This window comes from Aplysia californica, unplaced genomic scaffold (genome assembly GCF_000002075.1).
Source record: "Aplysia californica isolate F4 #8 unplaced genomic scaffold, AplCal3.0 scaffold00074, whole genome shotgun sequence".
NCBI lineage: Eukaryota > Metazoa > Mollusca > Gastropoda > Aplysiida > Aplysiidae > Aplysia > Aplysia californica.
This window is the reverse complement of record NW_004797344.1, coordinates 414,840-429,839: the sequence shown is the minus strand read 5'-3', so window position 1 is coordinate 429,839 and position 15,000 is coordinate 414,840. Positions and strand designations below refer to the sequence as shown.

At 41.2% G+C, this 15,000-nt stretch overlaps 2 protein-coding genes across 2 annotated transcripts; both read left to right on the top strand.

The window, feature by feature from the left end:
• Window positions 1–85: 85 nt before the first annotated feature.
• On the top strand, window positions 86–2,758 carry LOC101857011 (neuroligin 4-like). Its single transcript, XM_013080087.2, has one exon. It carries the CDS (start codon window positions 886–888, stop codon window positions 2,329–2,331), a length of 1,446 nt encoding a protein of 481 aa, XP_012935541.1. The 5' UTR covers window positions 86–885; the 3' UTR covers window positions 2,332–2,758.
• Window positions 2,759–5,599: 2,841 nt separating this feature from the next.
• On the top strand, window positions 5,600–7,197 carry LOC101856791 (neuroligin-4, Y-linked). Its single transcript, XM_005094045.3, has one exon. It carries the CDS (start codon window positions 5,607–5,609, stop codon window positions 6,855–6,857), a length of 1,251 nt encoding a protein of 416 aa, XP_005094102.2. The 5' UTR covers window positions 5,600–5,606; the 3' UTR covers window positions 6,858–7,197.
• The last annotated feature ends 7,803 nt before the right edge of the window (window positions 7,198–15,000 follow it).

Here is a 15,000-nt window from a genome sequence, read left to right as displayed (position 1 = left end):
GTTTGGGGGGAGTTCTGGTCCTAAAGGTTTCAGCATTTCTCTGTTACATGGAAGATGGTGTTTTTCTGCTAGTTCAGTGGCTGTGTCAACTATTGATCTTCCATGAATCCGTTTCTTTGGTCGTCTCTGTTCAATTAATTTCCTGTTTGGGTGGTTTTTCTCTAGTCTTTTGTAGCGCTCATTCATCTCCACTACTGCTGCCTCTCTCCGCAAGTCCAAGGGTTCCAGGTTCGTGTGGATTTCACAAGCTGCAGTTGGAGTGGATCTCAAAGCTCCGGAGATAAATCGTACAGCTTGATTTTGAATTTTGTCAAGAGACCTCTGAGTTGGTTTGCTGCAGATTGTCTGTAAGGTTAGGTTATATTCCATGGCTGAGCGTACATAGCCAACATATAGCTGTCTGAGTGCATCCTTGTCCGCTCCCCATGAAGTGCTAGCCAGTCGTCTGAGAAGGTTAAGTCTCTTGTTGGCCTTCGTCTTCAGGTTCCAGATATGGTTTTTGCATGAGAACTGTCTGTCCAGCTCGATCCCAAGGTAGGTCGGGTTTTCAACGTTTTCTAGTTTGTTTCCTGCAAGTGAGATGGTGAGATTATCTCTACCTACGAGATGCTATTTCTTCACGAAGTAAAGTAATACGATTTAGTGACAATTGTTGTGTTACGTTTTGTTTTGTTTTGTTATATTCTTTTTTCTCTTTTGTAGCTGGGACATCTTCCTGTCTTCGAGATGTGATTTTTTCATGAAGTTTAGTAATACGGTTTTGTGACAATTGTTTTGGGTTTGCTTTTTGGGGGGTTAAGCTTTATTCTTTTTTTGTATTTTGTAGGACATCTTCGGCTGCAACCACCATTGCCGCCAACTCCTTGGTCTGGAACAAAAGACGCCATGGAATTTGGAAACGAATGCTGGCAACGAATAAGAAATACAAGTGTATTATCAAGAAGTGAAGACTGTTTGTACCTCAACGTGTTTACCACAGTTCCTAAAGCATCCAGCTCACCACAGCCTGTTATGGTGTGGATACACGGAGGGGGCTACACGGCAGGAGCAGCTTCCCAATATGACGTGATTTCTCTCTCGACTAAAGGAGTTGTAGTAGTTTCAATAAACTACAGACTCAATGTTTTCGGATTCTTGTCAACGGAAGATGACGTTATGCCTGGAAATTACGGGATGCTCGATCAGATTGCTGCTCTAAAATGGGTTCGGAAAAATATTGCTGGTTTTGGAGGTGACCCAAATTTGATAACTATTTTCGGAGAACGAGCAGGTAGTGGAAGTGTGTCTTTACTCACTCTCTCACCTCTAGCTAAAGGGTTGTTCCAAAGAGCGATCATGGAGAGTGGTGTTTCCATAAGCCCCTGGGGTATTCAACATGCGGGAAATCGGGTCTCGGCAAGGACTATGTCCAGACTGATTGGAGCAGCTGTCGAGTGCAGCGATTTGGACGACTCATCTAAACTTTTATCCTGCCTGCAAGGAGTGGACGCAAACAGGTTGTTCAGAGTGTATGACCGCGTGAACAGAGCAGTGGATGCTGGGATGACAATGTGTCCCAGAGTTGAAACAACTTTTGGCTTTTTGCCGGACCTGCCCATCACATTACTCTCCCGAGGTCAGTTCAACGATGTCAACACAATTCGAGGCTTCAATTCGGATGAAAGGAGTAGTGTTGCTGTTCCATTCTCAGCAGCACCTGCTCGCTCTGCAGAACAAATTGTTGACAAAACCATTCACGCATGGCTAAAACAGTTTTCTGAACTAGATCAAGCTACACTATTCGAATTGGTGAAATCCGAATACATCACAGACACATCAAGCGAAAAGAACATGCTAAATGGGGCACTGAATGCTCAAAATGACATTGTCTTTGTTGCGTCGACTTTAACTGAAATCAACAAAGTTACACAAACAGCATCAAACGGCCCAAAGCATTACCTATATGAATACAGTCATGAGTCAAGTTTTAGCCCAAATCCTCAATGGAATTCTGCCACCCATGGAGGGGAGGTTGCCTTTGTACTGGACGTACAGAGAGGCCAGCCTTATTCTGCAGGTATCATCCCTACTTCCGAAGACATCTTGGTTTCCCAGCAAATGATCGAAATGTGGACCAATTTTGCCAAAACCGGTAACCCAACATCCAGTGTCCCCATAGGTGGCGCTATGTGGAGTCCGTACAGTCCAGAAACGCCAAACTATCTGTTTATCACGTCACAGACAAAGCAGAAAATGTGGCAAAGACCAAGAGTAGTTGATTTTTATTGGGCAGTTCTTCAGAAATTGGACGGATCTGCACCAAGTGCACCTGCTGATTCAATCATTCGTTAAATCCATTTTTAGACCAGTTTTATAGCTTGTTGCCTTATCAAGAATAATTTTGTATTTTCTGCTCTATGCCAATTAAGAATGATACAACTAAATAAATTAACAGATCACATCGCATAATGCCTAACACAATTCGTCCACGGCTTGCAACACACAGATATTCCCCGCTTGAACGGTACACATTCGTCTCTCTCTAACTCTAAAGTACAGAAGTTAAATTCTGTCACAGTCTTCCCTTGCTAAAAACCGGAGTGGCGGAGATGGGACGGGTGGGGAGCACCCTTAGAAAATTTGACTCCGTTTTTAGTGTTCATTTGAATGGAAGTCAGTCGTTTCGAATAGTGTGAACGATTGCAAAGTTAGCGATTTAAAAAATATTTTTAGTTGTAGTTGTAGTAGAATTTTTACGGCGCTCGCAACTGCATAAGGTCATATGAGCGCCAAGGGGTGGATGTCAACAGAAAAGTCCACACAGGGAATCAGGTTCACTGTGCTCACCTCTCTAGCTTCAACAACATAAAGTCTGCTTCGACTGTCAAGGTATCCCGGAAATAGTGGGTCACAAGAGAGTGACAAACATACAAAAGAAGTAGAGGAAAAATGACAATAGTAAGGATTAGGAAAGAAAAAGCAGCAGTTCCCCGTATGCAGTTCAGGCACAGGTATGAGCATGGCATGGATGGATCAGTCCATTCATATAGAACAATCTTTGCTTGCACTCTTATAGGATACAAGGGGGGGAAATTCCGTAAGTATATGATATCAAAATTAATATATTATGTATATCACTGTTATTCTTATTAAAGTCTCCGCCTGGTTTTTGAGGCTGTTTATTTCTAAGCTCATCAAATAGAGGATTGAATCAACATGTGACATATGATCAAATTACAACACAGCGCTTCGTTTTCAACCCAGTCTATGGTGTTACTTTTAGGATCTCCACCATACACAAGACGGTTGTGGGTTTGTTTTCCATGTGTCGAAGTTTATTTCGTCGACTATCATCTCTTTGTTCCTATTGTATCCCTCTCAGCATTGGTTGTTGCAACAGTTCTGAAGCGTCCTGCCTCCCTCATTGTCTAAATTATGTTGACGGAAGCGTAAAACAGACACAAGAAATTATAATAATGTTAAGGATATAGCATTTTGCACAAGAATACTCCCCACAGACCACCATTCAAAAAGCCATAATGTCATCATTATCGCTTGATATTGTTCATGTGTCTTAGCACATTAACCGCTGCGGAGGACCCTTTCGTTTGTATTAATTTTTTATCGTTTCCTTATGTTTCCTTTACTTTCGCAATTAGTACGAAGTAACTAGTGGAATTACTAAGCAACCAAGATATTTGCAAGAATGTAGCTGCCCTTATCTTGGGGGTAACCACTCTCTGTCAGATGCGTCTTTGCTTGCAAATCGGAGTAAACAGTTTGATAAGTTGAATGTAGCTCTCTCTCTCCCCCCCCTCTCTCTCTCTCTCTCTCTCTCTCTCTCTCTCTCTCTCTCTCTCTCTCTCTCTCTCTCTCTCTCTCTCTCTCTCTCTGTGTGTCTCTCTCTCTCTGTGCTTGCTTGTGAGTGTGTGAGTGCTTGTGTGTGTGTGTGTGCGCGCGCGCTCTAGTGTGTTTGTGTTGTACCTACGTGTTTGTGTTCTTGTGTGTGTGTGTGTGTGTGTGTGTGTGTGTGTGTGTGTGTGTGTGTGTGTGTGTGTGTGTGTGTGTGTGTGTGTGTGTGTGTGTGTGTAAGTGTGTGGGTGAAGGGAAATGGGCCTTGTCCTGATAACTTAAAAGGATCTGAAGAGTCCAGACGCCATAATGGTAAGTTGATCTACAGTAGGAAGCACGCAAGAGTACACCATTCACGATGGCGGCTGCATGGTTACTCCAGGCTCTCTACACGTCCATGTTGAGCAGTAGCGGTATTCACGGGGGAGGACAAGGAGGACACGGGAGTATTGAGGACGTCTACCTCATGGCCAACACCAGCTACGGGACTGTCAGGGGGAAGGTGGAATTTGGGACAGAAAACACGCCAGTGGTTCACTTTTTAGGCATCCAGTACGCCAAACCACCAACAGGTATTTCACCCTGTCCTCTTTATTGATTCTAAATTAATTATATACAATTATAACAGGTATCATGATGACCCCTTACATACGGGAAGAGATTTTGTCTTTTCAGTTCAGACTTTTTTTTTCCTACAAACAAAAACTTGTGAAGAAATTGTTTTCTTTTACTATTGAAAGACTGGCCGCTCAGATAAGTAATTAATTAATACCCCATCCTTACTGCCTTACTTGTAATAGTTGTAAGTATGTTTCAGTGTTTATTCTCACAAAAGGGTAAATTCATCAATTTTCATTTATGACAAATATTATTTAATAGAAGGCTATGAGTTTTTAACAAGGCTCTCCGGTTCCTATACCGTGGGAGGTCAATGGTATATTCAGCTTTTTCTTGAAAACAGGAATTGTAAGGGATAATAAATTATACTTGCGACATACTACTTCCTCTGTATCCCGCACAGAATGATCAACAAGCCTATACGTTTACCTCAATGAGAAATAACCGAGTGCTTTGGCATATCCAAACCTCAGGGAAAGTAATGGATTTTTAAAAAAATCAGTAGCCCAGTTGACTCTGCCTAATCCACACAAAAAAACACAATATAATTGTAAGCCTTATGTACTGTTTCTTTGGATATATATATATATATATATATATATATATATATATATATATATATATATATATATATATATATATATATATATATATATATATGTGTGTGTGTGTGTGTGTGTGTGTGTGTGAACAAACAGACACACGCGCGCTAGCGCTTGCACGACACACATGATTAACAGGAAACCCCTCCGAAAACAGAACAAAGCAAAATAAAACGCTTAAACCCTTAACATCCCCTCTCTATCCGATTCCATTAGTTCCCCTTCACGCGCGCACACACGCAGACCAACAGTGGTATGTGTCAAACTACACGTCCCTTCTCCCACTTTTCCATTGTTCCTATCACTTACTACGATATCTATCATACAGCGTCTCTGCGATTCAAGCCCCCGCAGCCCCCTGAAACGTGGACTGATGTGAAAGACGCCCTAACTTTTGGTGATGAATGTCTTCAGGTAGATATGGAAAATTACCCTTTCGGAAATGGGTACACTCCGTCAAGTGAAGACTGTTTATACCTCAACGTTTTCACCCCAGTGACAAAGAGCACACCTGCTCCTCTGCCGGTGATGGTTTGGATTCACGGTGGTGGTTATATGGTGGGCGCTGCGTCTCACTATGACGTCAGCGCTTTGGCGACTAAGGGTGTCGTCGTGGTCTCCGTGAATTATCGACTAGATGTGCTAGGGTTTTTATCAACCGAAGACGACGCAATGCCGGGGAACTATGGGATGTTGGATCTGATAGCAGCACTCAAATGGGTTAAGGGTAACATCGCGGCATTTGGTGGTGACCCTTATCAGGTGACCGTTTTCGGCGAAAGTGCTGGGTCCTCTAGTATTTCTCTTTTAATACTATCTCCCTTAGCAAAGGGTCTGTTCCAAAGAGCCATCATGCAGAGTGGGGTGTCTTTAAGTCCATGGGCAGCTGAGCACCCTGCGAATAAAGTCTCTGCTCGCATGGTAGCTCGCCTGATTGGCACCAGAGTTGGATGCAGCGATTTAAACAATTCCACAGATTTACTCTTTTGTCTTCAACAAGCTGATGGCAAAATGTTGCTTAACATTTCGGCCAGTATAGGAAAAGCGTCTGGTTCGTGGATCACAGTTGCCCCCAGAGTAGAACGCACCTTTGGATTTTTGCCTGACTTACCAATCAGGCTTTTAGCTCGCGGAGAATTCAACCATCTGGAAACAATCAATGGATTTAACTTTGATGAAATGGGAGGTCTTGTTCCTCTTTTCAAGAGCGTATCTTTACCTGATTCTATTCGCTATCTTATTGTACAATTTCCGAATCTTACAGAGAAGCAACTCTCCGAAATTCTGGAATCAACTTACACCACAAACAGACACGATGAGCATACGCGTACAGCAGAACTTGTGGGCATGGCGAGTGATTTCTCTTTTACTGGGCCTACCATCCTTGAACTCAAGAACGTAGCCATGCATGCAGCAGAAAAGAGACACTACCTGTACGAGTTCAGCCACAGACCAAGCTTCAGTAAGATGGCTCCGTGGATATCTGCTGTCCACGCTGACGAGATCCGCTTCGTCTTAGATATTCAGCACAAACCGTTCTACGACAAAGACTTTGTCCCTTCTATGGCCGACATTGCTGTCTCTAAACAAGTGGTAGAAATGTGGACCAACTTTGCCAAGACCGGCAACCCAACTCACACTGTGCCTATGGGGGCAGCAGCCTGGGGCACATATAGTCCGTCTTCCCCGGGATATCTTCAGATTAATGTAACATCCGAATTTAAGGTTTGGCCCAGGCCAGAAGTTGCAGATTTTTACAAGACGATTATCCAGAAGATTGACATTGGAGAGAGCGTTGTTGTTTAGGCTCCAAGCTGACTTATTATGGTCCGGAAGAAAATAATTGGCTTTAATAGACACAAAAGACTTCTAAGAGGGGGAAAATGTTGAAACAGTGTATTTGAATGCAATGTTTAGCATTTCTGAGAGCCAATTTTTGAGTCACAATTTTTGACATAATACGAATTCCTTGTTCAGTTGGCAGTTCTTTTGTTTTACTTACGGTGGTGAAAATAATGAATCAATCATGGTCTTGGTCGATATGAACCTTGTTTAACTGGGAAATAAGTGGCTTAGTTTATGCTTTGAAGTTTTACTACATGCCACCGGAGTTGGATGCAACGTTTTAAACAAATCCACAGATTTACTCTTTTGTCTTCAACAAGCTGATGGCAAAATGTTGCTTAACATTTCTTTCGGCCGGTATAGGAAAAGCGTCTGGTTCGTGGATCACAGTTGCCCCTAGAGTAGAGCTTTTTCCTCAATAAAGATATAATCTTCCCCGCTTTCATTATGCTTTGACATTAATCTACAGATCTTTTAAGTCGTTTTATGATTGTAACGGACACAATTATAGTAAGGATACCACAAAAAAATAACCATTGTCCACTAATAAATACAGATTTTGGATTTGCGTTCTTTTACTTGCCTTTTAAACTTAAATAATGACGAAACACACACACACACACACACACACACACACACACACACACACACACACACACACACACACACACACATACACATACGTACTAACATACGTACATACATACATACATACATACATACATACATACATACATACATACATACATACATACATACATACATACATACATACATACATACATACATACATACATACATACACACATACACATTAATACACACATTCACTCTCAGTCACACTCATTCACACACATACACACACAGACACATACATATACACACACACACACACATGCATACACACATGTATACACACACATACACACATACACACACACACACACACACACACACATACATACATACACACACACACACACACACACACACACACACACACACACACACACACACACGCACAAAATGTCGGTTTCCATTTTCTCGTCACTTTCTTCCAGACTTCTATATTCTTTGTTTCACCTGAAATTTTCTTTCTTTCTTTCTCTCTTTATTTTGCTGCATTCTTCTTCCAATCACTGCTCTGTATTCCTTCATTCTTCGTTCCATCTTTTTGGACAATAAACATCCCCTGTTCCCTCAAATAAAAACATCAGTCAGAAGTAAAAGACCTAGGCTTCTGATCTGTAGCAAAGAAAGATGCAGAAGGTCATTTTTACCTTCATTCATAAAAATTCTTCCCTCTAAACCCTATCCGTACGCCCCTGTGTAATTTTGTACCCCCGGGGTTATATTCTTCACATTTTAGAAATACTTCTACTACGAAAATGTCTTTGAAACTTTCAGTATTTCAAAAAAAAGAAAGATTATTATTATTTATATTACTGTTCATTTATATTTGTACTTTGAGAAAAATTTCAGACCATGCCCCATGATTTGCTTTGATAACTCTCGAATTGGTTGTCAGTGAGAGAGCGCATTGAATTAAACATTTTGTGCATGGTTTATAGATCTTTACATCGGTGCTCACCCCCTTTCAGAACTTATGGAAATGTACGCACCATCTCGTAATTTAAGATCTTCAAATGACCATCAGCTCTGCATGCCTAGGTCCAGAACAATGTTGGGTGAAAGGGCCTTTTCCATCTGTGCCCCAAAACTTTGGAACAATTTGGATTTAGATGTTAAAATGTCTCCTTTAATAGATCAATTTAAATCCTAGTTGAAGACGATGTTTTTCAGGAAAGTATATTTAAAATGCTGGAACTCTATATCTAAGATATCTGTCAGTTTTTGGGTTCCTTTTATAATTTATGCATGTCATAGTGGTACTGAACTTTAGAGCTTGTGTGTGTGTGTGTGTGTGTGTGTGTGTGTGTGTGTACGCGTGTGTGTATGTGTGTGTGTGTGTGTGTGTGTGTGTGTGTGTGTGTGTGTGTGTGTGTGTGTATGGACGTGGTCCATATCTTGTCTTATATCATATCTTATCTTGTCTTATCTTATCTTATCTTATCGTTTTCCTTTCATGTATACTCGCACATATCTTGTTTTTCTAGATCCAAATCAACAGAGCCTGAATTCTTTTCACCTGAAATCTTTTTTCTCTGGTCATTGTAGATGGTTGGCGTGTGCTCTATTGTGGTTTGCTCCATCTTTCCTTCCAAACATCTATCGTCCTTATCTCCCCTCCTTCTTTTTTGTGTTTGTTACTCTCCTGTAACACCTCTAATCTTCGACACGTATATTATTATTATTACGATCTTATTGTGTTGCAAGTGCCGTAAAACTCTTACTAAAATCTAAGAGTTTGTGATGAGGTCAACGAAAGTCAACATTTGCTGACTCGCAGAGGCTACGTTCTCCTATTCCCTATGTAAACAGCCATTCAAGAACTAAAGTCGGGTAGGAAAGAAGAAGCAAATCACACCAGTGCACCCGCCAACCACCCACTAGTCACCCTATAATCATCGTTGTAATTGGTTGCTTTTAAGCACAAGTGGGCTATCCCGAAAAATGCTGTTTTGAGATTATCGAAGGTAAACTTTTTGCCCCTTGTTCAGTTTCTTTGAAAGACAAGGAGAGTTTTCTCTATAACCAAACAAATATACATGCCAATGAAACCAAACTTCTCCTATAGGTTGGGACATGCCCACTTTTGATGTAGGTCAAGGTTTCTGGAAACCCCCGAAATCTGGGTTAGCTTGCTGGTCCTTAACTCTATCCCTGTGTAATTTTGTACCCCCGGAGTTGTATTCTTCACATTTTAGAATACTTCTAGTACGAAGATCTCTTTGAAACTTTCAGTACTTCTCAAAAAATCATTTTGGCAGACTGCTATGCAAAGCTTACGGATCGGATCGACGAGCAAATTTCCTCTTTGGAAAGTGGTGGCACAGAGTTCCCCACGTCGTACGGATACGATAGTAAAACACGAGGTACGGATAGGGTTAAGTTGTGGCACAGAATTCCCCACGTCGTATGGATACGATAGTAAAACACGACGTACGGATAGGGTTAAGTGGTGGCACAGAGTTCTCCACGTCGTATGGATACGATAGTAAAACACGACGTACGGATAGGGTTAAGTGGTGGCACAGAGTTCCCCACGTTGTATGGATACGATAGTAAAACACGACGTACGGATAGGATTAAGTGGTGGCACAGAGTTCCCCACGTTGTATGGATACGATAGTAAAACACGAAGTACGGATAGGGTTAAGTGGTGGCACAGAGTTCCCCACGTCGTGAGGATACGATAGTAAAACACGACTTACCTCTTACATTAAAGCTTGTTTATTTGGCGAAAAGAATACGAAACTATTTCGAACAGAATTCGAGATATTTGCGATTGAAGAAGGTGGAGGTCGGCTGATATGAAAGAAAATAAATTGCGAGAAAATGGCAGCCAAAGTTTGTGACGCCAAAAGCTTGAGTGTCTTTGGAAATTGGAGCTTTACATTTTTTTGTGTGCCTTTAATGAATATTTTTTGATAAAAATTCACACAGAAATAAATATGTTTTTAGAAAGACATAAAAGGTGTTGAGAGGAAAGCTTAATTCTTTCTTTTTATTTCCCAAAGCCCAGAAAAATGCCTGTTTGTTTGCGTTCACAGTTTTGACGAGCGCCTGATTTCACCACGCTGCCTCACATAATATAAGACGGTCCAGTTTTCCTGAATGTTCACCTTTCATTGAGGGGCTTGTTAGGCAAGGACTATTGGTTTGCTTACACAGCAAGCAAGGCTTTGTGTACGGGAGCATTATTTAGTCTTCTTTCTGATTTAGCTTGTGTGGGGGGGGGAGGGAGAGAAAAATTATCATATATATACATACATAACGTGTGTGTGAGAGAGAGAGAGAGAGAGAGAGAGAGAGAGAGAGAGAGAGAGAGAGAGAGATAGGCAAAGAGACAGTGAGTGTGATTGACGATCAATCCTTGTCAGTGTCTGATCGATCAGTAAAAAGCAGACAATGGAAACAGTACAATTTCTTTTTGGACAAACTCAGCGTAAGCCATTCATACTTATCATACTACGTACAGGAAAAAGAGCGAACATTATTCTTGAACTCAAAATCCCGCGGCTAATGAGGACCAAGCTCTTTTATGCGCACTTTCTCTTCTAACTGTAGCCTGCTGAATGGCACAAGAAGCAAAGCGTTAACGTGATTCATCTAGATTTCTAGAGAAAGTCAGTTAGAATCTGCAAGATACCCCGTAATCTACATCTTTCGATATTTACAACTGTTTCTAGATGAAACCGCATAAAAACTACAATAAAGTGAAACAATACTAACAACTCACTAGGCTCATAATCTGAGAAGATTTAAAGATTTCTAATTAGATCTACTTCGTGCAGCACCAACAACCAGACTCATTTGAAAATTCACCGTAACTTTCCTTAACATGACCTGCTACATAATAGAGGGAGTCAACAGTTTCAATACTCATTTCTCATATTGAGTTACCGTAGACTCTAGTGTAGTATAAGATGCTAGCCTAGCGGAAACTTGGATCAAATTTTTAGCTTACACCAAATTGGTGCTGCAAAGAGGAGTTTCACGCACCTTTCTTCTTGTGCGGGTAGAGCGATGCCTAGATTTCTCTACAGTGACAAAAATAACTTTGGTGCAAAGATTTTGCTTGCTCCCAGCAGACACGACCGCAAGTGATGCGACGAGCATAAACCCTCCTCGCTGTCTGTCTCTTCACTGGCGCGCGCGCAGCCAGCGGGTGACGGATCGCAAAGATGTAGGCTAGGCATAGTACTTGTAGGCCTATGTAGATCTAGAGCACTGACTGTACTGACTGGTTTAGAATAATTAGAAAAGGGGGAGGGGTGAAGGAAGGCCAGGGTTAGGTGGAGCGCTTGCACCAATTGCACCAATGACGCCCCGCCACTGGACCAGTGCCATTCTTCTCGGTTCAGAGAGTGATAACTGGCGCCTGTGTGTAGTAGTCAAGCGATACGCCGTTGTAGAGATAATTTTTAACGAGTATGTGGTGTTTCTGCTGGGACTTTCTTTGTCTCTCTCAGTCCGGATTGACCACGAAGCAGTCTACGCCCGCCTTTTGAATTATCTATATTGTGTTGATGGAGGCGTAAAAAACCTACATAATTAGAGCGTGACGGGGAGCAAATAACTCCCACTCATATAGGTGTTTTTGTGTCTAGGCTGTACCCCTTAATCAAAACGGGACAAAAACGATCTCTAAAGGATAGGCTTGGTTCGAAGGTATAAAAGGCTGGCATAAAAAAAAAAACTCTCGAAAAAGTTTTACGGTACTTGCAACACAATAAGGTCATATATATGCCGAAGATTAAATGTTTACAAGAGAGTAACAAACACAAACAGGGCGATATGTTTGATAGGGAAGAAGGAGCAAACTAGATCAGATGGGAAAGAGGGAGCAAGCCAAACCATCGAGAATCTCATAACTGCATTCTAATAAAACGTAAAAACAACTCACACTTCAAGAGAACAAAGACTCCGTTACGTAAGTTAGTAATTAAAGGGGGGAAAGACTGTAAAAGAAAGTGGATTGAAGACATCGGATGGTTTAACGTGTGCCTTCGAAGAAATAAATCGAAATCAAAATAATGATGAGAGTGAAAGACATTCAACTTTGAAGAATGGTAAACGTTTAGGACATCGAAACCATCTTGTAAGCGGTTAATAAGGCAAAACAGATGGACAACAAGGGCCAGTAAGGTGTAGTGAGAAAGATCTTTATTCTTTTCACAATCTATGACTTTACTTCAAAGTCCGGTCATAACTTACTTCTGAACGTTGATAGAAAAAGTACAGGAAGTTATTTCTAAAAACGACGCTTCAGACATTCTCTTTATTATTCTCATGATTACATGTACAAAAGCAAGTACATTTTAATGAGATAACAAGTAACACAAGACAATTCATCTTCTCTGCCTTGTCAAGACAGCTCTGATACTATATAAAATTGCACTGTTCTGTTTAAGATTATGAGCATTACTAACATTAATGTAGACCTATTGTTAGTTTCCGTGGCCTTCAAGTAACAAAAAAATATGTTTAAAAGCAGATGTAAGACGTTCGAGGAAAGGCCGTTTTATTTGGAACTCCTTGTCAACTTCGTCAATATTTAAGATAGGATTAGACACCCAGAAAACTCCCCTGTTCTTTTCTTGCGCGATCTTCAGTTCTTCGCACCGACTTGCTGTACGCGAGTCACTCCTATTGCCAGTAGATCACTATTTCACTGAGCTTGCCTGATCCTTCTTTTCGTTTTATTATACACATAATGTTATGATGAGCAAAATAATATTAGGTTTCTGCAAACCTGTGTGAGCAGTCGATTATTGAAAACTATGTTAAAAGTACTTGTAATCTGTTTGGTTAAAATGTTAACACTGTCAATAGCCTCGAGCCACGCTCCAATGGGCTCTGGGTATGGCTACAGCTGATTCATAACCTGTTTAGACTATCTTTACTTGCACAATGACATTCTGTGTCACAGTGTTGCAATCTTGCTCCTTTCATCATTTGTGTGAAGGCAACAAACAATACCACGATGCCCTAGCTTAAACGTTGATCTGTAGCCACATTGATCTTTCAGTTTACAAGTATGTTACTGTCTCAAAGATAACCGAAAAATGCGCTATGATTTTATTTAAAAGTGCAGAGAAAAAAACATCCCAACATTGTTATTTAACTGCCCCCCCCCCCCCCAAAAAAAGAGAAGAAAGCTGTGAAAATGAATGTTCTCCCTTTTTCTTCTCTCTCTGGAGCCAGTGCAAAACCTAATATTGGGTAGTTTCATTTAGTAGGCGTACTCAGAATAAAATAATTTTGAACAGCCAAGAGAAGATGGCAGAGACGCTAGCGCGCTTAGGTCTCCTCTTTCCTTGATCATTATAAACATTGCTTAAAGACAGTCCATTGAGAAAATCTTTAAGAACTTCAGGGTCAGACTGCTGGTTGTTTTCGAGACTCCCCATGTTCTCCACAGCTTGTGCGAGATCAGCAAGTTCAGACGGAGACATATCGTTAAACAAACTCGTCATAATGGGTTCCAGATCTTGAGCTATAACTTCCATTTTTTTAGAAATGTCTCCCTCTGCTAGAGTGTCGTCTTCAAAATACAGAGAGGGTTGTGTGTCACGAGTTTCTGCAGGGTTTCGCGGGGTTCCTTGCTGGACGCTCTTTTGTCCTGTGGTTCCCTTTGCTCTGACGTCATTAAGCCCCAGGATGCCTGCGTAAGAGTGGGTCACCAGAAGCTGGGCCATCATCAGTACCAGTACTCTGTTCGTGGTCTTCATTTCTAGATGTGTGATGAAAAGTATACGATAAACACATAGAGCGAAGAGGAATAGTTAACTGATGTCTCATGAAATGTGTAACAAGTATTTCGGTTGCTGTCAGTTCTCAGAAGGGCTTGGTGTTCACTTTCGTACTTTCGTTTGACCGCGGTTAAAACGGGATAAAAACAATTGGCTTCACTTAATCGTTCTGGGTCTTTGCAAGCGGGTCTAAAAGTTAAGCCACCAACAGAATATAAAAGCCAGTTCATAAAAGTCACTGCAAACTAAGGTTCCGACACGTTTTCTTTGATGTAAGCCTTGAGCGGGTAAAAAAAATAACAGGGGATTTGCAGCATACACCTAAAACATTTAAAAGTTGGCATATTTTCCTTCACACTACTCTATAACATTCGCCTAACAAGAGATAGGGTGAGTATTTTTCGAGACTCACGTGGAACACGTGGAGACGTCTACGCAGCCGGGGGGATTACATCTACAAGCTTACACTGAACTGTGAGGGCAGAGCGGTGTCGCTGTCTCAAAATGAGCAATTTGTTGGCATGGCTACTGCAAGTCATTTATTTTAGTAATCCTGTGTATGGATCCAAAGAGCGGTTTTTAATATAAGGACCAAAGAGAAACGGTTTTTTATTACTGGGTCGAGATTTTTTTTTTATTGTTTGGTCGCTGGCCTGCAGAAGTGCCATGCAAAGTTTCGTGGGCACAGGTAAATTCTTTAGTAAGGTAGAATTTTTTTTAGCGCG

Bases quoted from the DNA above. Each gene is read 5' to 3' on its own strand.
- LOC101857011 (XM_013080087.2), top strand. From the start codon at position 886: ATGGAATTTGGAAACGAATGCTGGCAACGAATAAGAAATACAAGTGTA.
- LOC101856791 (XM_005094045.3), top strand. From the start codon at position 5,607: ATGGTGGGCGCTGCGTCTCACTATGACGTCAGCGCTTTGGCGACTAAG.